The 26203-nt window shown below is 47.0% G+C and overlaps 1 protein-coding gene across 1 annotated transcript in view; it reads left to right on the top strand.

The window, feature by feature from the left end:
- Positions 1-26203, top strand: part of LOC126184219 (protein phosphatase 1 regulatory subunit 21) — a 195560-nt gene that overhangs the window by 63598 nt on the left and 105759 nt on the right. The window contains exon 5 of the mRNA XM_049926590.1: positions 19383-19566. Coding sequence (XP_049782547.1) covers positions 19383-19566 — 184 coding nt within the window. The remainder of the gene's footprint in view (positions 1-19382; positions 19567-26203) is intronic.

Genomic DNA, 26203 nt, shown 5'->3' with positions numbered 1-26203 from the left:
GGAAGAATGGTTGTGGGTAAGCCTCTGTACGAGCCCTGAGTTCTCGAATTCTCTCGTCGTGGTCACTTTGTGAGATGTAAGTGGAAGGAAGTTATCTCTTGTCTAACTCTTCCCAGAAAGTGCTCTCTCAAAATTTCAATACCAAAACCTTTTTGTGATGCACAATGATCCTCTTGTAATGTCTGCCACCGGAGTTTGTCGAGTGTCTCTGTAATGCTCTCACATTGCTCTTCGTTTGATCTTCTGCATTCCTTCCATCAGTCCTACCTGGTAAGGAACCCACATTGATGAACAGTACTCAACAGCCAGTCAAACAAGGGCATTATAAGCCAGTTTAATTGTGGATGAGTTACATTTGTGTAAGATTCTTCCTATGAATCTGTCTGGCATCCGTCTTTCTTGCTATTTGTTTTATGTAGTCATTCCACTTAAAGTTGCTCCTCCTAAATATTTTATAGTAGGTACTTTTTCTAGCAGTTTGTCATCAATAGTGTAGTTCTACAGTAGCAGATTTCTTTTCCTATATATGCGCAATAAGTTATTTGTGTTTACCTTCAGGGCCAACTGCCAGAGCCTGCGCCATGCAACAATCCTCAGCATGTCATTCTGTTAACAGATATTGTCTTCTGACATTGTTACTTTCTTATAGACAAAGGCATCATCTGAAAATGTTCTTAAGCATTTTGTAATGGTTCCTACTAGATCATGTATATACACTGTAAAGAGCAATGGTTCTATCTCACTTCCTTGGGATGCTCTGGAAATTACCTTTACACCAGTCGATTTTGTTCTTTTACGAGCAATGTGTTGAGTTCTGTCTGCAATGAAGTCTTGAAAACAGTCACATATCTGGTCCAATACTCAGTAAGATCATATTTATTTCACTAACTGACAGTGTGGGATGGTGTCAAATGCCTTCCTGAAGTCAAGCAACATGGCAGCAACCTGAGCACCATTGTCTACAGTGCTGTGGATCTCATGGTTTGTGGAATCCATGTTGATTTTTTATAGAAGAGATTTCTGTACTCCAAAAACATCATAATTCTCGAGCATAAAACAGGTTCCATAATTCTACAACAGATTGATATCGACAGTATAGGCCTACAGTTACATGCATCTGTCATGCAGTCCTTGTTGAAAATGGGAATGACGTGCACTTCTTTCCAGTTGATAAGTACCCTTCTTTGCCACAGTAATTTATCATAAATGGCTGCTAAAATGGGAGCCAGTTCTTTCACATAATCTTTATAGAATCTTAAAAGTATCCTGATACCATTCCACTACTATGCTTTGTAGCTATGCTTTGTGTTCCACAGTCGGTTATTTCAGTATCTGACATTTCAGCGTTTGTGCGATGCTTGGAAGGAGGGGCTGTGTTACAGTCTTCTGCAGGAAACAGTTTCTGGACTGAATTCAGTATTTTGCCTTTTCTGTGTTATCTTCCATTACGGTGCCAGTGTGGTCATTGAGTGAATGAGTAGAGGATTTCGAACTGCTTACTCATTTTTACTTAAGACCGAAACCTCTTGAGGATTTTTACTCAGATGTTGACAAAATTGTTAACTCAAGTCACTGAATGCTTTTCTCATTGTTGTGCTTATGCTCATTTTCACTTCGTTCAGCTTTTGTTTGTCAGTTAGGTTTTCACTTCTCTTGAATCTTTGAAGCTCCCTTTAATTACGTTGCATGTTTTCTAATATGGCTATTAAACCACTGTTAGTCTTTCCCATCCCTTAAAATCTTACTCGAATTGTACTTGTCTAAAGCATATTGAACAGTGCTTTTGAATTGTTTCTACTTGTGCTCCACATCTTCATCCTTATTGCTGAATATTTGATACCGACTACTAAGATGCTCTGCAATTTGTACCCTGCTATTCTTACTGAATAGGCCCCGAGGTATTCCTGCCTGTCGTAAGAGGTGACTAAAAGGAGTCTCTCACATTTTGGTCTTTATTTGATGATCCCCTGTTGGGTTTGATCTCCAGGTTTCTAAATTTTCCCGAAGAGCGAGCCAATTGGGGAAGGGCACCTTACATGGTGCATCGTGCATTGAGATCCATAGCCCACTTTCTTGTCATCGCATTGCAGTCCCGCTCATTCCCCATCTCTTGGGCGAGGACACCTTCCTGGGTGCGTTTTCCACCATGCACTATGCAGTGTCGCTTTCTGTGCCGACGATGACCATGGACTTCGTAGCACCTCATATCCAGCATGGTAGCCTGTCTATTGTGGTGGGGTCGCCATGAACCCTGTTGGTTGTAGCCCCCTGACCACACACGGATCAGCTCTGTTGATGCCTGCACTGTTAACTCCCCACGTATGCCAAGGGGTAGATGCCCATCCCCCTGGGGCATCGGGACTCCTGGCAATGGCCATCCTGCCAGGTGGCCCTTGCTGAGGCAGGGTGGCATAAGTGGGGAGGACCCCAGTCGGAGTGGGTGGCATCAGGGCGGATGAGACGCCATGAAGCATAGTAAGTCATCTCTTCCTGGTCGTCCGCCGCCAGCAGTCTCTAAGTGGGTTAAGTCTAACTTCAACGCTAAGAAATATGACCCCAAATCTTTCCCCTCCTCGGCCACACCATGGGAGGAATGCTAGGCTAAGGGTGGTAGTGAAGCTTATTCACCCCGGTACCTCATATGTACGAGAGTTGAAAGGGAATCCTTCATTTCCATGAAGCCTCAGTTTTTTGTGGAGCATTTGGAGGACAATTTTGGGGGAGGTGGAGCACTTTGTCCAAAATGTGCTTGGAGTCAGTCTTGATAAAAACAGCATCCTCTGCCCAGTCACGGGCGTTACTTGCTTGTGACAAGTTGGGGGATGTTTCCGTTACCATCAGTCCCCATAAGAGCTTAAATATGGTCCAAGGTATTATATTCCACAGGGACCATCTTTTGCAGCCCGACGACAAGCTGCACGCCAATTTAGAGCAGAGAGGCATTCATTTCGTCTGGCACGTCCATTGGGGTCGGAGGAATAATCAGGTTGCCACCTGTGCCTTCATCTTGGCCTTCGAGGGTGACACACTGCCCGAGAAGGTCAAGGTGATGGTCTACAGCTGTGACATCAAGCAGTATATCCCTCTCTCCCAATGCAGTGCTTTAAGTGCTGGAAGTTCAAACATATGTCATCCCACAGTAATTCCAACATCACGTGTTGAGGTTGTGAACGTCCATCACATCCCGATACTCCATGTGGCCCGCCTCTCATCCGTGTCAACTGTGGAGAGCATCATTCACTTTGCTCGCCAGACTGCATTTTACAGAAAGAGAGGAAAATCATGGAATATAAAACATTGGGCTGACTGACCTACACTGAGGCTAAGAGGAAATTTGAGCGCCTACATCCTGTGGCTAAGACCACCTCTTACGCTGATGCTATGAGAACAGTTGTTGCCCCCTTCAGTTACTCGCATTCTTGTCGCCTCTCAGAACCACAAGACTACACCTGATGGTGGGGGACACTTCCCTCCCTATTGCTCCTGTACCACCTACTTCGGGAGCAATTGGGGGAGATTTTAATGCCCATAACCCCTTGGGGGTGGCACTGCGCTTAGTGGCCGAGGCAGAGATGTCGAAACTTCACTTTTGCTATTCGACCTCTTCCTTTTAAATACTGGGGCCGCCACACATTTCAGTGCGGCTCATGGTAGTTACTCGGCCATTGGTTTATCAATTTGCAGCCCAGGACTTCTCCCATCTATCCACTGGAGAGCACATGACGACCTGTGCGGTAGTGACCCCTTCCCCATCTTCCTGTCACTGCCCCAGTGTTAGGCTCATGGACACCTGCCCAGATGGGCTTTAATCAAGGCAGACTGGGAAACTTTCACCTCTGCTGCCACTTGAATCTCCCCCTATGGTAACATCGATGTGATGGTTGAGCAGGTGACTGCAACAATGTGGCAGAAAACACGACCCCTCGCTCTTTATGGTGCCCCCGGCGAAAGGCAGTCCTTTGGTGGTTGCTGGAAGTCCCTGAAACAATTAATGACCGTCGGTGAGTTGTACAGCAGCATAAGCGGTACTCTTCCCTGGAGCACCTCAAAGTCTCTAAACGGCTCCATGCCTGCATTCGCCAACTTATCATACGACAGAAGCAGGAGTGTTGGGAGAGATATGTCTCGACCATTGGATGCCATACGTCACCTTCCCAAGTCTGGGCAAAGATCAAACTTGTTTTCGGATACCAGACCCCAACTGGTGTCCCCAGTGTTACCATAAATGGTGTGTTATCTGCCGACGCAAATGTGATTGCCAAGCACTTTGCTTGAGCCTCTGCGTCGGAGAATTCCCCCCCCCCCCCCCCCCTCCCCCCCCCCCCTCCAGCCTTTCGCACACTCAAACAGCGGCTGGAAGGGAATGTCCTCTAATTCACTACACGCCACAGTGAGTCCTATAATGCCCCATTTATAGAGTGGGAGCTCCTCAGTGCCCTTGCACACTACCCCGACAAAGCTCCTGGTCCTGATCAGATCCTCAGCCAGATGATTAAACACTTCTTATCTGACTACAAGCGACATCTCCTCGCCATCTTCAACTGGATCTGGTGTGATGGCATCTTTCCATTGCAATGGCGGGAGAGCACCACCATTCTGGTGCTCAAACGCGGTAAAAACCCGCTTGATGTTGATAGCTACCGGCCCATCAGTCTCGCCATCTTTCTTTGTAAGCTGCTGGAACATACGGTGTAAAGGCGGTTGGGTTGGGTCCTGGGGTCACGTTGTAACCGCCCCCTCACTTACCGACCTTAATGACACTGAAAAATTAAACCGCGTGTACCTAATGGAAATTTGGGAAAAGCAATCGTCACCGAAGTTAATCTGTCGGTAAAGAGGGAGGAAAGGGTTACATCTAAATGAAAGGAAAAATGCAAATGAAACTGGTGGAAATTAATTTTGAAAAGGGGTAAAGTTGATAAAGAAAGTAAATGTGTAGCTGTTACGTTAACAATTAACTAGTGGTAATTAGATATTTGAGATTTGGGGTAAATTACGGTCACCAGTCCTATGGACAATTACTATAGTAACTGAAAAAGAAACGTTATTGCACATTCAATTAGCACTAGAAGGTTGGCAACTGAAGGTTGACACGTGTAGTGTGAAATCTGAAAGTTTGTCAGAATTAATAAATTTCGCTTCACTCTGACTTAATTTAGCAAAAGAATTAATAAAACCGGAAAATTGAAAGTTAATTTAGTGACTGAAATTAATAGTGAGCTTTGTTTTTGAAGCACATCGAAATTCAGTAAAATACGGTTAGTCTTGGGGTACCTCAACAATCATTTAAAAAGCTACTTGAATCTACGCAATTTAGAAATAAGAGATTTAACTTTGAACTTGAATTAAATGATTCTGAACAATTAACTATAGCAAAATTTAGTACGTACCAAGCTGAGCTGCAGTCACAGGTAAGCTAAAATACGGCAACAAAACTCACACTCTTAATTTGTGCTTGTGTAATCTAAATATTGTAGCCAGCTATGAATACCTTAACTGAACATTGAAATTAAAGCAGTGAAATCGAATGATATTACTTTAATGCTGGCGTTCAAATTTCAACGACACTCGGGTTCATTCCGGAAAAGGAAGGGACCCTGCTTGGTAACGCAACTGGGACAATGAGCAACAAAGGTTCATGCTACGTTGCTGTAATTTAGTTAGAAAAATTTAACAGTTTGAAAAGCTGAGGTCTGCCATACAGTTCTAAAACTACGTTCTACCAGTCTTCCTTGTTGGTTGATTGAAGGTTTGAAGTCGTCGATCGAGGATGTGGCGACAGTCACTCATTGTCGGCCGTCGCTGTTGCAGAAGCTGGATGTTGGCGCGCCTTCTTCTCGACACGGTCTCCAGCCGAAACGGGCTCTTGATGTGTGCCAGCTAACGCTTCCCGTCCGCGACACCATGTCAGAAACTAACATAGCAAGTCGAGCGCAATTACGTGCTGCCAAACCCCGAAAGCGCGGCAACTCGCGGGAGCGTCACACAACACACCTGCTCCACTGCGCTACTCCAGCCAGACTCTCTCTCTCTGCTCTGCCCGCACTCCACGCGGCAGAGTCAACACTACCAAAGATCCTAAACACTTTGGTCCTCCACACGACCTATCGATGTAATCGTTGGAGAGCATAGTTTTCCCTAGGCAAGATCCAGCGTAAAAATACAAATAATTTTACAAAACAAACCAATTCATATGCTCAAAACATCGAGAAAATTTAGCATTAGGCTAATTAACCATAAACCAATTTTTAGACCATAATAATTGAGTGGAGACACTCCTAATCTTATTCCACTGTGTCATCTTACACAAAAGAAAACAGGTCGACAACACATTAAAATTCATAGAAAACATGGAAAATGGTTTAGCTATTCTAAAATCGTCAAAATTCTTAACAGAATCAAGAAATGGAATACTATTTACAAAATTAATCAGAGTACATGGTCATAAAAATCAGGTATATCAAAATACGCAAATTAATAATTAATAACATAGAATACACATTTTATATAACCTTTTCATAATTAATACTCTCGCCATGAGAGTCCACTTAACGCTAAACAAGAAAATAATATACAGCAGATCGACAAAAACATAAATATTGACAGCAGAATTCTTTCACATCAGCTGTCTAGTAAGAAAAACAACTCCACCTTCCGTACTCGCAAGTACAAAGAACGCCGACAGCGGCACAAGAGCCGACAGCGACTCCGCCTTGCCAGTATTGTTGCGCCCGCCTGTGTGGCACGCTTGATCTCACTCGCCCTTGTAACCGCACTTCCAGAACGTCCGTTTCACTGAATTCTTTCGGAAAAACTCACTCCCGAGTAATCTCAAGGAGTCCATTAACACTATCACAGTGGATAACTCAACACTGTCCATCATACGCTTGTACTAGCCTGAAACTTAAAACAGCGTCTAAGTACATCGGCAATGACTAGTAAATCACATATTTATGAAATCTTACAGCTAGTTACAAAATCATATTTACATTCCTTAATCTACTGTGACTCAGCTGAAAACTTAAAATAGCAACTTGGATTTTTCAATTGATTAAGGATCTGTTACTCTTAAATCATTTAATCAGAATTAATTACATATTAATTACAACTTCTTTAATGTCCTCTTGGTCAGGCAAAAGCATGGCAATCTAGCAAATCGTTTAAATCTTACACTCTATATTTACATACTGTACAAATTACCCATTCTGTGGTATTAATCAATCCTAGGTTGGTACAATTTCAAGTCTACAATGTTCCGTATACCTAATAGTTTTCCAGAGCTTGGATACTCTAAGCAATAAGCATTTGTGTGAGGTATACCGATGACTTTATGTGGTCCATTATAAACAAACTTAAATTTAGAGATTTCATTGTCTATCTTGCTCGATTTCTCGTGAGCTTTTACAAGTACTAAGTCTCCGATTGTAAACTTAGCAAAACGCGCTTTAGCGTCATGACGTATGCAAGCATCGGCTTTTAGCTTCATTACTTCATGCAAACGATCTTTTTTCACACCAATGCTAATGTCAATCCGGGGAGGGAATTTGATTATCTCTTCCACTAAACTTTTACTTCTGTCATCCAACAGGATTTCCTCTGGAGAAAATCCCGTAGATTCATGTCTCAAGGTGTTCATAATTCTCTCAAATACTGCTACATATTTGCCCCATGCCCTATGGTTGTGATGGCAATAGGTACGGCAAAGTCGGCCTCGTCTTTGTTCGTGTGTTACGTTTGACACACCGTCTACAATACTTTCCAATTCACTTTCTACACTATTGTCAATGCCGAGATTCCTCACATTACATTAGTTCAAATTCATACCTACGTCAGTGGCATCCGGCCAGTTAACAATGTGTATAGGCTGGTATTGCCTATGCACACCATCTCCTGCCTCGTCAAAGCTAACTACTATTGTTTTATCTTGTGACGTACATGTCAAAGTTTTGCTTTCACAATTAATCACTGCACTGTACTTTAATAGCCAATCTAATCCGATAATTACTTCTGTAGTTAAGTCTGGCATGACGACAAACTCTTGTTCAAATCGTGCCCCACATATTTCGAAGTTGACAAAAATCTGTTTTGTGACCGGTTTACTGGCCTTCCCAGTAGCACCGATAATTTTCACTCCTGTTACTGGCATAACTACGATGTCAGTTCTGTCTTTCAGTAACTAAAATATTTTCCCAGATACAGCACTCAATTCTGCACCGGTGTCAATCAACATTTTTAGTTGTAGGTCGTGCGTATTAACAGACACTACTATCTGTCTACACTTGTCCTCGACTGTTTCTTTATTTTCCCACAGTAAATCCTCGTCTATATCCAGGTCATTCCAGAAAAAACCATCTGGCTTTGATCCTAAATCCGGCTTATCTGGCGGCTTTTTCAGCCTCTCTTCACATACAGCTTTAATTTCAACACGTTTGTCCTGAGGCTTAGTCTGTAGCTCCGCCACCAATACCGAAACCTTTTCCTGTAACTCGTCAACTAGTGAGTGTTGCTTTGCTATCAATTCACTAATTGTCACCTTCGTTGATTCCTCTTTGGTCAGATTGATCTCACCTGCCAATCTACCTGGAGGAATGTGCCCAGTAGTATCTGCAATTACATCCTCTGGATCTGCGCAACCCACACTGCTACCGTCTGACCGTATAACGTCAGCTCTAACCTCATACACGCTGTAATCTACGTGCTTTTCTACCAATCGCGTCCGGCTATCACTAAAATTCTCGTAATATTTCTCCTCAATACTTTCGCAATGTTTAAACTGGAGTTTCGCGTCGGATGGGTCGGCCACTTCTAACACTATAACTTTCGGAAAAGTCTGCTGGTCAGGGCCAGAACTTTCCGTTACTACTTCAACTCCAACTCTTGCGGTATGAAACACGACGAATCTTGCTCGTGCTCCCCATTAACATCAACTATTTCTGGTAAAGTCTGCCGTTTAGGGCCAGAACTTTCTATCATTTCACAAACACTATCTTCCTGCGGGACGAGACGCGGAAAATCCTGCACGCGCTCCCCATAAACACTTCTCCCATACAGGCCCCTATAATCTCTTAGTTCGTCGTATAAGCGATCGAACTGCCTTAACCAGAACTCATCCCTCTCTGCGTCCCCTCGCTCTATGACGGACGTTTAATCCGACATCTGATCTTCTCTCAACACTTGCGAATCGTTCTTAAACTCAATCTCCAGTTCCGCTGTGGGTGTTACAGCTGCCACTTTATAATCGATTTCCGGAACACTGCTTAAATTGTTCTCACTGACAGTGAATATATTTTCTGCTGCCGTGTCTGCAGCTGATCTACTACTTGTGGGCGTACTCCTTTCTCTTAACACTGGCACACTCTCCCGCCATTGATTTTCCATACGGAATTTTCATAACGACGACACTTAGGTTTTCTCCTGTTATTGGGACGCCGAAAGTTCGCCACGCCCGGTCGGCCCCTCACCGGCGCGGCTAATGATTTCCCTGTCTCGTTCCAGCAGATCTGCTCCCCAGATGCTGCTGAGGCGGCTTATCACACCCTCTGGCGTTATTACTATTCGGCGAAGCCCGTATCACGCTAGTATGATAGTGGTTTCTCTCATTCCTGTTATTATTTGCATTGTACCGATTGTCATTACGGCCCGAACCACTATTGTTATTGCTGCCAAGATTGCGGTATGCATTATTCCCATAGTTATCATTGTTGTGGTTGCTGTGGTACCCGTTGTTGTTACCACGGCCTCTACCACTGTCGCGATTATTGCGCCAATTGTCCTCGTCCTCAACTCTTTCCAGGAAATCATTGATTGTCCTGTAATCGCTTCCTACGTAGCGTTTTGTATCAGCTGGAAGCTTCTTGTAGAGTTCCTAGACTATTTCGGATTCTGTGCGGCGATCACGCAAATATTCCAACTTGCGGATCCAGCCCTCACAAAACTCCTTCATCGAGCCGCACGAATTCGCATCGAAAGGCCTCAATACGACAATTTCGCGCCAGACACTTTGTTGTTTTTACTCTGACCAGTATTCAGCCAGAAACAAATTTTTAAATTTGTCAAAAGTCAGGTTCGTAATGTTGAGGTTTAAGCCCCAACGCTTGGCATCACCAGCCAACACGTCAATAACCGCATTAATTTTTCTCTCATTAGTCCATGATCTGGGTAAAACTCTTTCACAGTTTTTAATAAAATCCGTCGCGTGTATACCGCCTTTTTTCAAGTGGTCGAACTGCTCCTCTTTCGTCAACAATTCCGAACTGTGTGCACAGATTGGCATATAGCTCTGTTTTTCGTAAAGTTTCTTTTCTAATTCCGAAACTCTCGTAATTACTTGGCAAGTGGTTGTCGCAAGCGTTTCCACTTCCCTCTTTTTCTCTTCGCAGGTATTAGCCTGCTTCCTCACTTTGGTATCTAATTCGGATACTAAAGCCTTTAAAGTTTCCACCTTCTTTTGATCCTCTTTTTTTTTACTAATTGAATTTGTTCCGTCACCTTATTCTCTATGATCAGAGCAACTGCTTCTCCTACACTTTTCTCGATTCTGTTAATTTCGGAATAAAAACGAGTATTTATGCTCGCAATTTCCGCCTGAACGCCTATCATTTCCTGTTTAAGGTTACCGATTTCGGTATTAATCACAACAATATCTTCTTTGATTTTATCAACTTTTGTGTTAACAACTCCAACATTGTTGTTAACAACATTAATAGCTTTGTTCTGATTGTCTAGCTTCCGCTCAATTTTTTCAGACTGAGCTTCTTCCTTGGCAGCCTGAGCTTCTTGCCTGGCAGCCTGAGCTTTAATTTCTGCCAATTGACTCTTGATTTCGTTAATCAAAACATTCAATAAATCAGTTAAATTCCCGGAAACTACCAGTTTTACTTCCGTAGTGGCTTCCTCTTTAATTGTCCCCCCGTATTCGTCATCAAGAGGTTCAGATTTGATTTTCACTTCAGATTCCGAAACATTTTCTAAAGTTTGGAATTCCATTTCTGCTCTTTGTTGCGTTACGGCGGTCGCGTCTTTCATGCTAGCCGCCTGCCCCTGAACAATGGGTACCGCGGTGCGCGTTTCCCACTGTTCGACCGATTGTTCCGTATCCAAGTCTACCAAATTTTGGTAATTGTTGCCTTCACTCATTTTAATAATTTTCAATATAAATGACAAATCTCAAATCTAATTAGGATTCCTCCCACTACTTAATCTCGCTGATGTAACGACCTGTTCGTAACCAATACTTTGTTACGAGATTTGCACCATACAAAATTCGTGTCCAGAACAACCTCAAATCTGAAGATTGTCCTGTCACCAGGTCGCCACGTGTAACCTCCCTCTCACTTACCGACCTTAATGACAGTGAAAAATTAAACCGCATGTACCTAATGGAAATTTGGGAAAAGCAATCGTCACCGAAGTTAATCTGTCGGTAAAGAGGGAGGAAAGGGTTACATCTAAATGAAAGGAAAAATGCAAATGAAACTGGTGGAAATTAATTTTGAAAAGGGGTAAAGTTGATAAAGAAAGTAAATGTGTAGCTGTTACGTTAACAATTAACTAGTGGTAATTAGATATTTGAGATTCGGGGTAAATTACGGTCACCAGTCCTATGGACAATTACTATAGTAACTGAAAAAGAAACGTTATTGCACATACAATTAGCACTAGAAGGTTGGCAACTGAAGGTTGACACGTGTAGTGTGAAAACTGAAAGTTTGTCAGGAGTAATAAATTTCGCTTCACTCTGACTTAATTTAGCAAAAGAATTAATAAAACCGGAAAATTGAAAGTTAATTTAGTGACTGAAATTAATAGTGAGCTTTGTTTTTGAAGCACATCGAAATTCAGTAAAATACGGTTAGTCTTGGGGTACCTCAACAATCATTTAAAAAGCTACTTGAATCTACGCAATTTAGAAATAAGAGATTTAACTTTGAACTTGAATTAAATGATTCTGAACAATTAACTATAGCAAAATTTAGTACGTACCAAGCTGAGCTGCAGTCACAGGTAAGCTAAAATACGGTAACAAAACTCACACTCTTAATTTGTGCTTGTGTAATCTAAATATTGTAGCCAGCTATGAATACCTTAACTGAACATTGAAATTAAAGCAGTGAAATCGAATGATATTACTTTAATGCTGGCGTTCAAATTTCAACGACACTCGGGTTCATTCCGGAAAAGGAAGGGACCCTGCTTGGTAACGCAACTGGGACAATGAGCAACAAAGGTTCATGCTACGTTGCTGTAATTTAGTTAGAAAAATTTAACAGTTTGAAAAGCTGAGGTCTGCCATACAGTTCTAAAACTACGTTCTACCAGTCTTCCTTGTTGGTTGATTGAAGGTTTGAAGTCGTCGATCGAGGATGTGGCGACAGTCACTCATTGTCGGCCGTCGCTGTTGCAGAAGCTGGATGTTGGCGCGCCTTCTTCTCGACACGGTCTCCAGCCGAAACGGGCTCTTGATGTGTGCCAGCTAACGCTTCCCGTCCGCGACACCATGTCAGAAACTAACATAGCAAGTCGAGCGCAATTACGTGCTGCCAAACCCCGAAAGCGCGGCAACTCGCGGGAGCGTCACACAACACACCTGCTCCACTGCGCTACTCCAGCCAGACTCTCTCTCTCTGCTCTGCCCGCACTCCACGCGGCAGAGTTAACACTACCAAAGATCCTAAACACTTTGGTCCTCCACACGACCTATCGATGTAATCGTTGGAGAGCATAGTTTTCCCTAGGCAAGACCCAGCGTAAAAATACAAATAATATTTACAAAACAAACCAATTATACATTGACATAAATGCATAAAAAAAAAAATATATATATATATATATATATATATATATATATATATATATATATACAAATAGTAAAACAATTACAATATATAAAGACACAGAAATGTCATATCTTGAGGTAACAAAATACGGAAAAAAATTATGTACAATAGATGGAAATAGGAGGATATGCATTTCCGGCGTTACAACGTGGCCTGCTGGCTCCATGTCAGGGCGGCTTCCGCCAGGCTCACTCTACCACTGATAATGTGGTGTCCCTCGAGTCTGCCATCCGAATAGTCTTTTCCTGACGCCAACACATGGTTGCATCTTTTTTGATTTACGAAAAGCATATGACATGACCTGGCGACATCATATACTTACCACATTATACGAGTGAGGTCTCCAAGGGCCGCTCCTGACTTTTATCCAAAATTTCCTGTTGCTTCATACTTTCCATGTCCAGGTTGGTGCCTCCCATACTCCTCTCCCCCCCCCCCCCCCCCCCCCCTCCCCCCATATCCAGGAGAATGGGGTCCCGCAGGGTATGTATCTCTATTTTTAGTGGCCATCAGTGGTCTAGCAGCAGCTGTAGGGCCGTCTGTCTCATCTTCTCTGTATGCAGACAACTTATGCATTTCATACTGCTCCACTAGTACTGGTGTTGCTGAGTGGTGCCTACAGGGAGCCATCCACAAGGTGCAGTCGTGGGCTCTAGCCCACGGCTTCCAGTTTTCAGCCGCAAAGTCATTGTACTGTTCATCCAGAACCATAACTTTACCTTAATGACAATCCACTCATTGTACTGGAGTCATATCGATTTTTAGGACTGGTTTTTGATGCCTGATTGACATGGCTTCCTCATCTTTGTCAGCTTAAGTGGGAGTGCTGGCAGCTCCTCAATGGTCACTGCTGCCTGAGCAACACCTCAATCCCGCCTTGACTATAGGAGTCTGGTTTATGGTTCAGTGGCACCCTCAGCATTGCGTTTGCTTGACCCAGTGCACCACAGTGGCGTTCACCTAGTCACAGGAGCTTTTAGGATCAGTCCGGTGACAAGCGTCCTTGTGGAGGCCGGAGTCCCTCGATTACAAGTTAGGCATGCGCAACTGCTGGCCAGTTACATTTCACAAGTTCGTAGTTCTCATGTGCATCCTGATCACCATCTCATTTTCCCACCCACGGCAGTGCATCTCTCGCGCCGGCGGCCCAGGTCAGGGTTTCCAATTGCAGTTTGTGTCCGATCCCTTCTTTCTGAACTGGAGTCCTTGCATGTACCACCTATACTTGAGGTCCATTCACGTACACCTCCATGGTGTACTCGTAGGCTGTGGCTTCGCCTGGACCTTTCACATGGCCCTGAGGACTCAGTTAACCCCGTGGCTCTCCGCTGCCACTTCCTCTCGATTCTTGACATGTACCGGGGCCACGAAGTGGTTTACACTGGCGGCTCGGTGGCTGATGCTCATGTTGGCTTCACGTATGTCCATGGAGGACATGTTGAGCAGCATTCCATGCCTGATGGATGCAGTGATTTAGCTGCCGAGCTGGTGGCTGTATCTCTTGCTCTTGAACACATTCGTTTATGCCCTGGGGAATCGTTTCTTCTGTGTACCGACTCCTTGAGCAGCCTACAAGCTGTCGACCAGTGCTACCCTCGTCATCCTTCGGTAGTGACCATCCAGGAGTTCATCTATGACCTGAAATGGTCCAGTCGTCCAGTGGTGTTTGTCTGGACCCCAGATCATGTCAGAATGCCAAGCAATGAACTTGCTGACAGGGTGGCCAAACAGGCTACGCGGATAGTCCTTATGGAGTTCGGCTTCTCTGCAACTGACCTGCATTCAGTACTATGCTGCAAGCTTTTGCAGCTTTGGGAGACAAAATGGCATAAGCTTAGCACACACAACAAACTTCATGCCATTAAGGAGACTACGAATGTGTGGCAGTCCTCCATGCAGGCCTCTCACAGGGTCTACCGGCTCTGCTTGGTCACACTTGGGTGACACATGGCTACCTCCTGCACCCTGATGCCCATCTCAGTGTTGGTGCGGCGCCCGGCTGACAGTGGCCCTATCTTGGTGCTGCGACGGAATCTTCAGTTACCAGACTCGCTGCCATTAATTTTATCTGACAACACCTCATCAGCTAATTTAGTGTTACGCTTTATACATGACAGTGGGTTTTATCAATCTATGTAAGTTTTAGTGCATGTCCTTTGTCCCTTTATGTTTTCCACTCTAATGCTTTGAGGGTGGATGTTTTTATGTGTTGCAGAGTGGCTGGCTTTTCCTTTTTATTCTCATGGTTGGCCACCGAGGTCATCTGCTCTCTTGTTTTTATCCCTTCTACCTGTTTCTTGTTTCTCTCTGTGGTTTTCTTTTTGTGTTTTGTCCATAGTAGTGTTGGTTGTCCTTCTGTCATCCTTCTGGTTCTTCTTTTCTCCTGTTATTGTGCCGTATGTGTCCTTTCTTTTCTTCTTTCTCTTGTGTAATTATTTTACCGGGAGCAAGGGGCTGATGACCTGGCAGTTTCATCCCTTCTGCCCCCCCCCCCCCCCCCCCTCTTTTAAACCAACCAACCATCTTTGTAAAATACATTGTCACAGTTGCTATCACAGTCACTGATACCTTCGTATGTGTTAATTGATTTGATAAGTTCAGCCGTGTTTGTTGCTAGGTGGTCTGAGAAATTACCTTCACGAGTTGTTTCTCTGCCTATTGGCTCGAAGTACTTTTCGGACAAGACATGTAGAATAATGTCACATATTCTGGGACCAGTTTTGATAGCTTTACTCCCAATCTCTACCTGTCACGTTGAAGTCCTCCCCTCATATCAGCAGCATGGTAAGAAGAATTACTGACATTCTTCAACTTCTCTCTGAAGTACTCTACCACTACAGCACTTGACTGAGGCGGTCTCTAAAAGGATCAGATTACCATTTTTGACTGACCTTTGATGCATGACTTCACTCAGATTAATTCACATTTGGAATCCATGATATCCTCACTAGAAATTATCGCGTTATTTACTGCAATAAATATGCCGCCACCATGAGCAGCTAACCTATTCTTACAATAAAGGTTCCCATCTTAATTTATGCTTCATTGCTATTTATTTCCAGTTTCAACCAACTTTCTGTTCCTAATGGTACCTGAGCATTGTAACATTCAGTAACAGATGGCAGTAGTATCACCTGCACATGGTATAAAAGGGCAGTGCACTAGTAGAGCTGTCATTCATACTCAGGTTATTCGTGTGAAGTAGTTTCTTATGTGATTATGGCCACACAGTGGGAATTAATAGGCTTTGAATGCAGGATGGTAGTTGGAGCTAGATGCATGGGACACTTCATTTCAGAAACCATTAGGGAATGCAGTATTCAGAGATCCACAATGTCAAGAGTGTGCTGAGAATACAAAATCTCGGGCATTACATCTCACCACAGATGACGCAGTGGCTGACGGTCTTCACTTAACAACTGAGAGCAGTGGTGCTTGTGTAGAGTCCTCAGTACTAACGGACAAGCAACACTGCTTGGTATCCGTTTGGACAGTGTTGTGAAATTTAGTGTTAATGGACTATGACAGCAAACAACCGATGCGAGTGCCTTTGTTAATGGCATGATATCACTTGCAGTGCCTCTCCTTGGTTTGTGACTTTTTTGTTGGACTCTGGACAACTGGAAAAGTGTGGCCCGGTCAGATGACTCCCGATTTCGGTTGGTAATAGCTGATGGTAGGATTGGATGTGGTGCAGACCCCACAAAGCCATTGACCCAAGTTTTCATCAAGGTGCTGTGCAAGCTGGTGGTGGCTCCATAATGGTGTGGGCTCCATTTACATGCAATGGACTGGGTTTTCTGGGCCAGTGGGCTCCATTTACATGCAATGGACTGGGTTTTCTGGGCCAACAGAACCAATCATTGACTGGAATTGGTTATGTTTGGCTGCTTGGAGACTGATTGCAGCAATTCATGGACTTCATATTTCCAGATGACAATGGAATTTTTATGGATGACAGTGTGCTATGCCACCAGATTGAAGAACATTCTGGACAATTTGAGCGAATGATTTGAACATCCAGATTGCCTAAAGTGAATCGCATTGGACATTTATGGAAGATAATCAAAAGGTCAGTTTGTGCACAAAATGTAGCACCAGCAACATTTCCTCAACTATGGAGGCAGCATGGCTCAACATTTCTGCAGGGGACTTCCAACGAATTGTTGAGTCCATACCATGCTGAGTTGCTGCACTGTGCCGGGCAAAAAGAGGTCCACCGTGATATTGGTATCCTATGACTTTTCTCACCTCAATGTACTAACCTTTTCTATATCAGAACTGCAAGGATGAGCCTTCTCTGAGAATATTATGGTTGTTGTAACTTCAATTTTGCCAGGCAATTCATCTCCAGTTCTAGTGGGAGAGGGCTTTCTCTGATCTACGAAAAACTATGTTGCACACCACATGTACTCTGCTTACCTCGTAGCAGCTTCCTGCGTGGGGTGCACACCTGATCTATTAAAGGTAACCCTACATTACTGCACCCAGTAATGGAGGTCAAGAAATTTGCATACGATACTGTTGCAGAGTCTCTGGTTTAGACCTTCCACTCTGCTCCAAACCAGAGGACTGTTATCACCCTTGGATATTATGCTACAAATAGTGAGCCTAGCCTGCACCCCATGTGCGATGCTAGCTGCCGTTACCAAATCACCTCTCCAGCAAAAGGAGCCGAGTATGGCGCCAAAAGCTAAACTGCAGGCATCATTTGTGATTACATGTGACACTGTTTGAAGCCAGTTGCACCTAGTGCACCTGATAGCCGACTGCAGGGGCACCTCCGTGCCATGGACAAGACCCCCCCCCCCACTCCCTTATACTGAGTGCACACTGGCATTCTTTCCTGCCCAGAATGCTATTTCCATGAGGGGTTCCATTATCTGCCTAACATTGGAGCTCCAAATGACTAGTGTGCTCGCCCTCTGCACTTGTCCTGATAAGGCCGAAAAATTGCACTGGCATGCGAGACCCTACAAGTTGACAGCCCATGCTGCTTAAGACAGTTCGTATTGTATGTCACTGACTGAATTGTAGCCTAGTTGCAAAAAGGTGCATATGCCGACCATAGTATTCAGTTAACAGAGCACATAGGTCACTGAAAGACATTTAAGGATTGAGAGTGTTCGTAACTTTTGCATCACGTTGTGTAAATGACTGCTACAAGACAAGAGTAAGGCAGTTTGTTACCTATTGGAAATGCTATAGGCTGGACAGTGCAGTTCAAAAAGCCTATACACTACAGCTCTCTGAAGTGTCGCCGAAACAGATGAACGGCGATGGGAACATAGGTGTTACCACTGGTTGATTTTCATTGTTACTGTTGAGATAAGCTGCAGGATAGCAGAATTTTTTTCTTGTTGCAGGTTTTGTTTTTCCCAGTAGTGCTGCTGCCTCTGCAGTGACAACTGTAATTGCCAAATCTCAGTGTTGCAGATTGCACAATAGGGCAAGTCCTTGTTGCCACTTTCCTGTCCATGACTGATGCAAAATGTAAACCATTAACAGAGCAGTTGCTGTAAGCCATGCACTGAATGTATACCAACAATGAAACCAAGACAGTCCAGAAACGAAGCAGGGTCATTGTAATCTCAGCAGCACATTATAGACTGTGTACTTCAGCATGGAACAGTAGTATATGGGTGTCTGTGCAAGAAACGTGGTCCAAGTGATACACTGGTTACACAGATGGCAGTTGTCATAGCTTGGTGCTGCATGTCTGACTTGTTATCAATACCCTTTGTAAGAGGGGTGCTAAAAGTGACACTACTTCACCTCACCCATGCCTTATTGTGTTATGCCTACTTTCACTGAAGCATATGTTCACATAGAGTATGTCCAGCTGCTGGACTGCCTGGGCCTTAGTTTAACTTCTTGTGAAGTTGAAAGTTTATACTGAAAAAGTGAAAATAGATGAAAACATATGGACTCAAATGCATATTGGTGTTGGTATGGTACGGGGTGGATGATTACAAGCAACATGATGAATTTCTGGTGTGTGGAAAAGAGTTGCCATTTAAAAAGAAATTTAAAATATCAGTGGTATATAATGGAGTGCAAATGGATTCAGGAGAGTGATTCAGTTTACTGTACAAGAGCAAAGAATAATAAAGTTAAAATATTGGATGATGAAGGTTGTATTTATGGCATTATTTTTCTAGCTCTTCTTGAAGTAGTATTTTTAATTAGCCATGTTCACTACGCTTTCTGGAAATAAGTTTCTTTAAGAGGTGCTAATTCATTATCCATAGACAGCATGTGAATGTTATCTACAAGGTTTGAACTGAGTACATACTAAAGAATGCCCTAGCGTGTGGTTAATAAGAATGTATTAAACATGTAAGTACATAGCATTGATGTTCCACAGTATTGTGGAACATAAATAATGTGTGTTTAAATCTTAAATATGTCATTGTTCCTCCAAGCATCAACAGAATATTCCATAAATGTTAATAAGAATGTATTCGTTGTGTGTTAAATTTATTTTTTACTTTAAGAAAAATAAACAGAAGGCAACATGAAATAAATATTTTTCCTGCCATACAGGCTGTTATTGAATTGCTGGAAGGTGAAAAGGCAGCATTGAATCGTGGGGTGGAGGCTCAGGGAAAAGCGCTTGAACAAACCACTGCAGAGCTGTGTGAACTGAGGCAACATAGCCAATCTCTAGAGAGGAGGCTGCAACATTCACAGGACATCATCAGCAACCGCCTGCCATTTATAGACTCAAGTTAGTTTCATCAGACAACATAAATTGTTAAAATAAAAAGTAGCATGATCAGTTGTCACCTACTTTTAAATATTTGTAGTGGAAAAAATAGTCATTTCAGATTTGGTATCACATTCTTCACCTCTCACTCCCCACCACTGGTTTTCTTCTTCCACTATTTTTTAAGAGGGAAGTGAAGAATCGCAGAAAATGCAAACTGCATGCTAATTTTAGGTTATTCACTTGTTAAAGAATTTTTGCCAGTTGCTAAATATATAACTGCAGAATTGCAGGACAGAGCTACTCCACTGGTTTGGTGTCGCATTCATCTGACAGGAATGTTTACATTTTGTATTCCAAATAAATTAACAACAGGTCCTTGGTTAGTTTATTATTTGTCTGTAGATCATTTACAAAATGATATCAAACTTATCATCTTAAATGAAAAACAAAACACTTAAAACAATTATTATTTATGTAAATAGTAATATTATCTTACTAAAATGTACTTTACTACTCATTACTGCCCACAAAACATGCACACTGCACTGTGCGCGTGCCCCAACACACGCTCAAGCTCACATTCACACAAGCATAACTTGCACACACATGGACACTGTATTCTGGTGCTGGGGCCTAACTGTTATTACATCCGATGTGAGCAGCAATCCGCTGGGGTGGGAGGTGGAGGTAGGAAACTGCATGGGGATTGGAGGGGTAGCAGGATAGAGCTGGAGAAAGGTGATGTGCTGCATGTGGGAGTGTCCAGGGACGTGAGGGAACAGGATAGGGCAGATATATGTAGTGTTATGAGGCCGTGCTCGAAGAATTGGGGTGGGAAGTAGAGGGGAGAGAAGAGAAGTAGATAATGGGAAATAGGCAGATATGTTGGTGGGGGTAGAAGGTATTTGTAGAACTGGAGTGGGAAGGGGGGGAAGGGAGCATGTAGGTGGTGGTCAGGGACTAGTGAAGGTTGAGGGGGGGGGGGGGTTCATGGGAATGAAGGATGTGTTGTAGAGAGAGTTTCCATTTCCACCTACACAGTTCACTAAATCTGGTGTTGGTAGGATGAATCTAGTCTGTGAAGCAGTCATTAAAGTTAAGCACATCATGTTCACAGTTACTTCTCCTTTGAAGGCACCACCTACAAACAAATCTGTGGTACCCAGATGGCACCTTCATATGCTGGCCTAAACAAGTGCCATCTAGAGGAATGCTCTCTAATCACCCAGAGTCCCGAACAGCTCACGTGGTCTACATTCATTGATGACATCTTCACGATCTGGCCAGAGTGTTAAGACATGTTATTGACATTCCGCCAGAATCTAAACACCCTCTCCTCCATTCATTTTTGACTACCTCTTGCCATGTCTTGAAATCAGGAATATCTTCCCCCATTAGCCTCCTCACCCCTTCTACAGTATTGTTCTGCAACCCACTGAACATATGCAGTATTCTTGCCCATACTTCCTCCACACTTGCTCCCAACCTCTTGCCTCATGGCTCATTCCTGCAACAGACGTAGATGAAAGACTTTTCTCATACTTCCTCATACTACCACTTGCTCTAGTCCTGCCACAGGCATCTTCTACCTCATCAAAGGCAGGGCTAGCTGCAGCCACTATGCTGCTTTCTATGAGGACATGACAGCTAACAAACAGACTGTCTGCATGAATGGCCACCACATGACTGACCAAGAGACAGCTGGATCTCCCAGTTGCTGAACAAGGTTCCCCCACACAATATACTTCTCTTTAATGATTGCTTCACAGTCTGCAGACGAATCGCATAGTTGTGACAATTTATTGTAGAATGACAGTTGTTTATTATTAAATAATATTTTTGCCATTCCTCATACTGTCTTATCTACATAATCCTTGTCTTCATAGTATGAATTATTTAAGAGGCATGTTTTAATTGGGTTTTAGTTGTCTCCTTAATGTGCTTGGGCTATTTTTTTGTGCCATTTTATTCCCTTGTAGATAAAACTCTTTTGTGTTTTTTGTTCATTTACTCCTGCTAAATGTAAATTTGGTATGGCTCTTGTTCCATGATTATGGATGCTGCTGTTTGTGAAATAATTGCTGATGTTCTTTCTGATGTGCTTAACAGGTTGGTAAATAAACTGACATGGTACAGTTACAGTCACCCATTGTTTAAGCAAATCGTTACAGGGAGCTCAGTTACTACTTTCAGTTTTTATTCTAACAGCCCTTTTCTGTTATTTGAAGAATATGTCCATGTATGTGTATGGGAGGCTTATAAATGAATTCATAGCTAAAGATGGAGTGTACGTAGGAATAGTTACTTTGCGTGGAGTCATCAAATGATATGATATAATACAGATTTTAATATTACAGATTGTAATTACAAAAATCTTTGTCTGAAGTAGTTACCTTAGGACCTAGTGCTGCATTCATGTATATCATTACATTTAATTATCTAAGTTTTCTGTGAGACAAAAAAAGATTAGAGGTGCAAAGGATAGATGGTTGAAGTATTTGGACTTCATGGAAAGAATTGTTATAGCTCAGTCCATGTATAAACCTCCACCTTCATTTTCATAGCGGCAGTGCTCTGTTAAGGTGTACATCTGCAGCACAACCTCATATTTTTTATGCAGTAGGTTAAGATAGGGATAAATTGCCCCATGATACACAGTACTGAGAATATGGGTGAGCATTTTGAACAGCTAGTGAGGGTGATACAGGCCATTACTAAGTTTTAATACATATAACATTAATATTGCTAATTCGATGAAGTTTAGAGTCCAGCTAGGCAGCTTGGAATTTGCAGCTGATAGTTTCTGCTGCCATATCCCACGTACTTGGTTTGGTGTGAGCTGCCAGTGGCAAGCATTTGCATCTAGTATTTACTTACACTGACGTTTAGCCCTTAAGTGCTTAATTTTAATATGCTGTTAGTTGCTTCTCCCTCCCCCAATCTCCCGCCCTTCTCCCTCCCCCAATCTCCCGCCCTTCTCCCCTCCCCCAATCTCCCGCCCTTCTCCCCTCCCCCAAATCTCCCGCCCTTCTCCCTCCCCCCAATCTCCCGCCCTTCTCCCTCCCCCACAATCCTCCCGCCCTTTCTCCCATCTCCCCCCTCCCTCCCCAATCTCCCGCCCTTCTCCCCTCCCCCCAATCTCCCGCCCTTCTCCCTCCCCCAATCTCCCGCCCTTCCCTCTCCAATCTCCCGCCCTTCTCTCTCCCTCCCCCAATCTCCCGCCCTTCTCCCTCCCCCAATCTCCCGCCCTTCTCACCTCCCCCAATCTCCCGCCCTTCTCCCTCCCCCAATCTCCCGCCCTTCTCCCTCCCCCAATCTCCCGCCCTTCTCCCCCTCCCCCAAATCTCCCGCCCTCCTCTCCCTCCCCAATCTCCCGCCCTCCTCTCCCTCCCCCAATCTCCCGCCCTCCTCTCCCTCCCCCAATCTCCCGCCCCTCCTCTCCCTCCCCCAATCTCCCGCCCCTCCTCCTCCCTCCCCCAATCTCCCGCCCTCCTCTCCCTCCCCCAATCTCCCGCCCTCCTCTCCCTCCCCAATCTCCCGCCCTCCCCCCCCCCCCAATTCCCGCCCCTCCTCTCCCCCCCAATTTCCCGACCTCCCCCCCAATTTCCCGCCCTCCTCTCCCCCCCCCCCCAATTTCCCGACCTCCCCCCCAATTTCCCGCCCTTCTCTCCCCCCACAGTCTCCCGCCCTTCTCTCCCCCCCAAAGTCACCCGCCCCTTCTCTCCCCCCCAAAGTCACCCTCCCTTCTCTCCCCCCCGGGGTCTCCCGCCCTTCTCTCCCCCCCACAGTCTCCCGCCCTTCTCACCCACCCACACAGTCTCCTGCCCTTCTCTCGCCCCCCCCCACAGTCTCCCGCCCTTCTCCCCCCCCCCCACAGTCTCCCGCCCCCTTCTATCCCCCCCCACAGTCTCCCGCCCTTCTCTCCCCCCCCCACAGTCTCCCGCCCTTCTCTCCCCCCCACAGTCTCCCGCCCTTTCTCTCCCCCCCACAGTCTCCTGCCCTTCTCCTCCCCCCCACAGTCTCCTGCCCTTCTCCCCCCCCCCCACAGTCTCCCGCCCTTCTCTCCCCCCCCCACAGTCTCCCGCCCTTCTCTCCCCCCCCCACAGTCTCCCGCCCTTCTCTCCCCCCCTTCTCTCCCCCCCCCACAGTCTCCCGCCCTTCTCTCCCCCCCACACACAGTCTCCCGCCCTTCTCCTCCCCCCCCTTCTCCCCCCCCCCCCCCACAGTCTCCTGCCCTTCTCTCCCCCCCCCCCACAGTCTCCCGCCCTTCTCTCCCCCCCACAGGTCTCCCGCCCTTCTCCTCCCCCCCACAGTCTCCCGCCCTTCTCTCCCCCCCACAGTCTCCCGCCCTTCTCTCCCCCCCCCCCCCCCCACAGTCTCCCGCCCTTCTCCCCCCCCCCCCCCACAGTCTCCAGTCCTCTCTCCCCCCCACAGTCTCCCGCCCTTCTCCCCCCCCCCCACAGTCTCCCGCCCTTCTCTCCCCCCCACAGTCTCCCCCCTTCTCTCCCCCCCCCAGCAGTCTCCCGCCCTTCTCTCCCCCCCACAGTCTCCCGCCCTTCTCTCCCCCCCCACAGTCTCCCGCCCTTCTCTCCCCCCCCCCCCACAGTCTCCCGCCCTTCTCTCCCCCCCCACAGTCTCCCGCCCTTCTCTCCCCCCTTCTCTCCCCCCCCAAAAACTCCCGCCCTTCTCCCCCCCCCCCCACAGTCTCCCGCCCTTCTTCCCCCCCCCACAGTCTCCCGCCCTTCTCTCCCCCCCACAGTCTCCCCCCCTTCTCTCCCCCCCCACAGTCTCCCCCCCTTCTCTCCCCCCCACAGTCTCCCGCCCTTCTCTCCCCCCCCCCACGGTCTCCCGCCCTTCTCTCCCCCCCCCCACAGTCTCCCGCCCTTCTCTCCCCCCCCACAGTCTCCCGCCCTTCTCTCCCCCCCCCCACAGTCTCCCGCCCTTCTCTCCCCCCCCCCCCCCCCCCCACAGTCTCCCGCCCTTCTCTCCCCCCCCCACAGTCTCCCGCCCTCCTCTCCCCCCCCCCAATTTCCCCGGACCTCCCCCCCAATTTCCCGCCCTTCTCTCCCCCCAACAGTCTCCCGCCCTTCTCTCCCCCCCACAGTCTCCCGCCCTTCTCTCCCCCCCACAGTCTCCGCCCTTCTCTCCCCCCACAGTCCTCCATGCCCTCTCTCCCCCCCCCCACAGTCTCCCGCCCTTCTCTCCCCCCCCCCCACAGTCTCCCGCCCTTCTCTCCCCCCCCCACAGTCTCCCGCCCTTCTCTCCCCCCCTTCTCTCCCCCCCCACAGTCTCCCGCCCTTCTCTCCCCCCCCCACACACAGTCTCCCGCCCTTCTCTCCCCCCCTTCTCCCCCCCCCACAGTCTCCTGCCTTCTCTCCCCCCCCCACAGTCTCCTGCCCTTCTCTCCCCCCCCCCACAGTCTCCCGCCCTTCTCTCCCCCCCCACAGGTCTCCCGCCCTTCTCTCCCCCCCACAGTCTCCCGCCCTTCTCTCCCCCCCACAGTCTCCCGCCTTCTCTCCCCCCCCTCAGTCTCCAGTCCTCTCTCCCCCCCCACAGTCTCCCGCCCTTCTCTCTCCCCCCCCACAGTCTCCCGCCCTTCTCTCCCCCCACAGTCTCCCGCCCTTCTCTCTCCCCACAGTCTCCCGCCCTCTCTCTCCCCCCCCCCCCCACAGTCTCCCGCCCTTCTCTCCCCCCCTTCTCTCCCCCCCCACAGTCTCCCGCCCTTTCTCTCCCCCCCACACACACAGTCTCCCGCCCTTCTCTCCCCCCATTCTCCCCCCCCCCCCCCCCCACAGTCTCCTGCCCTTCTCTCCCCCCCCACAGTCTCCCGCCCTTCTCTCCCCCCCCACAGTCTCCCGCCCTTCTCTCCCCCCCACAGTCTCCCGCCCTTCTCTCCCCCCACAGTCTCCCGCCCTTCTCTCCCCCCCACAGTCTCCCGCCCTTCCTCTCGCCCCCCCCCCCACAGTCTCCAGTCCTCTCTCCCCCCCACAGTCTCCAGTCCTCTCTCCCCCCCACAGTCTCCCGCCCTTCTCCCCCCCCCCCCCACAGTCTCCCGCCCTTCTCTCCCCCCCACAGGTCTCCCCCCTTCTCTCCCCCCCCCCCACAGTCTCCCGCCCTTCTCTCCCCCCCACAGTCTCCCGCCCTTCTCTCCCCCCCACAGTCTCCCGCCCTTCTCTCCCCCCCCCCACAGTCTCCCGCCCTTCTCTCCCCCCCCACAGTCTCCCGCCCTTCTCTCCCCCCCACAGTCTCCCGCCCTTCTCTCCCCCCCCACAGTCCTCCCGCCCTTCTCTCCCCCCCCACAGTCTCCCCGCCCTTCTCTCCCCCCCCTTCTCTCCCCCCTTCTCTCCCCCCCAAAGTCTCCCGCCCTTCTCTCCCCCCCCCCACAGTCTCCCGCCCTTCTCTCCCCCCCCCCCCCCACAGTCTCCCGCCCTTCTCTCCCCCCCCCACAGTCTCCCGCCCTTCTCTCCCCCCCCCACAGTCTCCCGCCCTTCTCCCCCCCACAGTCTCCCGCCCTTCTCCCCCCCTCAGTCTCCCGCACTTCTCCCCCCCACAGTCTCCCGCACTTCTCCCCCCCACAGTCTCCCGCCCTTCTCCCCCCCCACAGTCTCCCGCCCTTCTCCCCCCCACAGTCTCCCGCCCTTCTCCCCCCCCACAG

The sequence above is a fragment of the Schistocerca cancellata genome, chromosome 1 (assembly GCF_023864275.1).
Source record: "Schistocerca cancellata isolate TAMUIC-IGC-003103 chromosome 1, iqSchCanc2.1, whole genome shotgun sequence".
NCBI classification, from domain to species: Eukaryota; Metazoa; Arthropoda; class Insecta; order Orthoptera; family Acrididae; genus Schistocerca; species Schistocerca cancellata.
The sequence above is the reverse complement of the archived record's forward strand: the minus strand, read 5'-3'. Positions and strand labels throughout refer to the sequence as shown.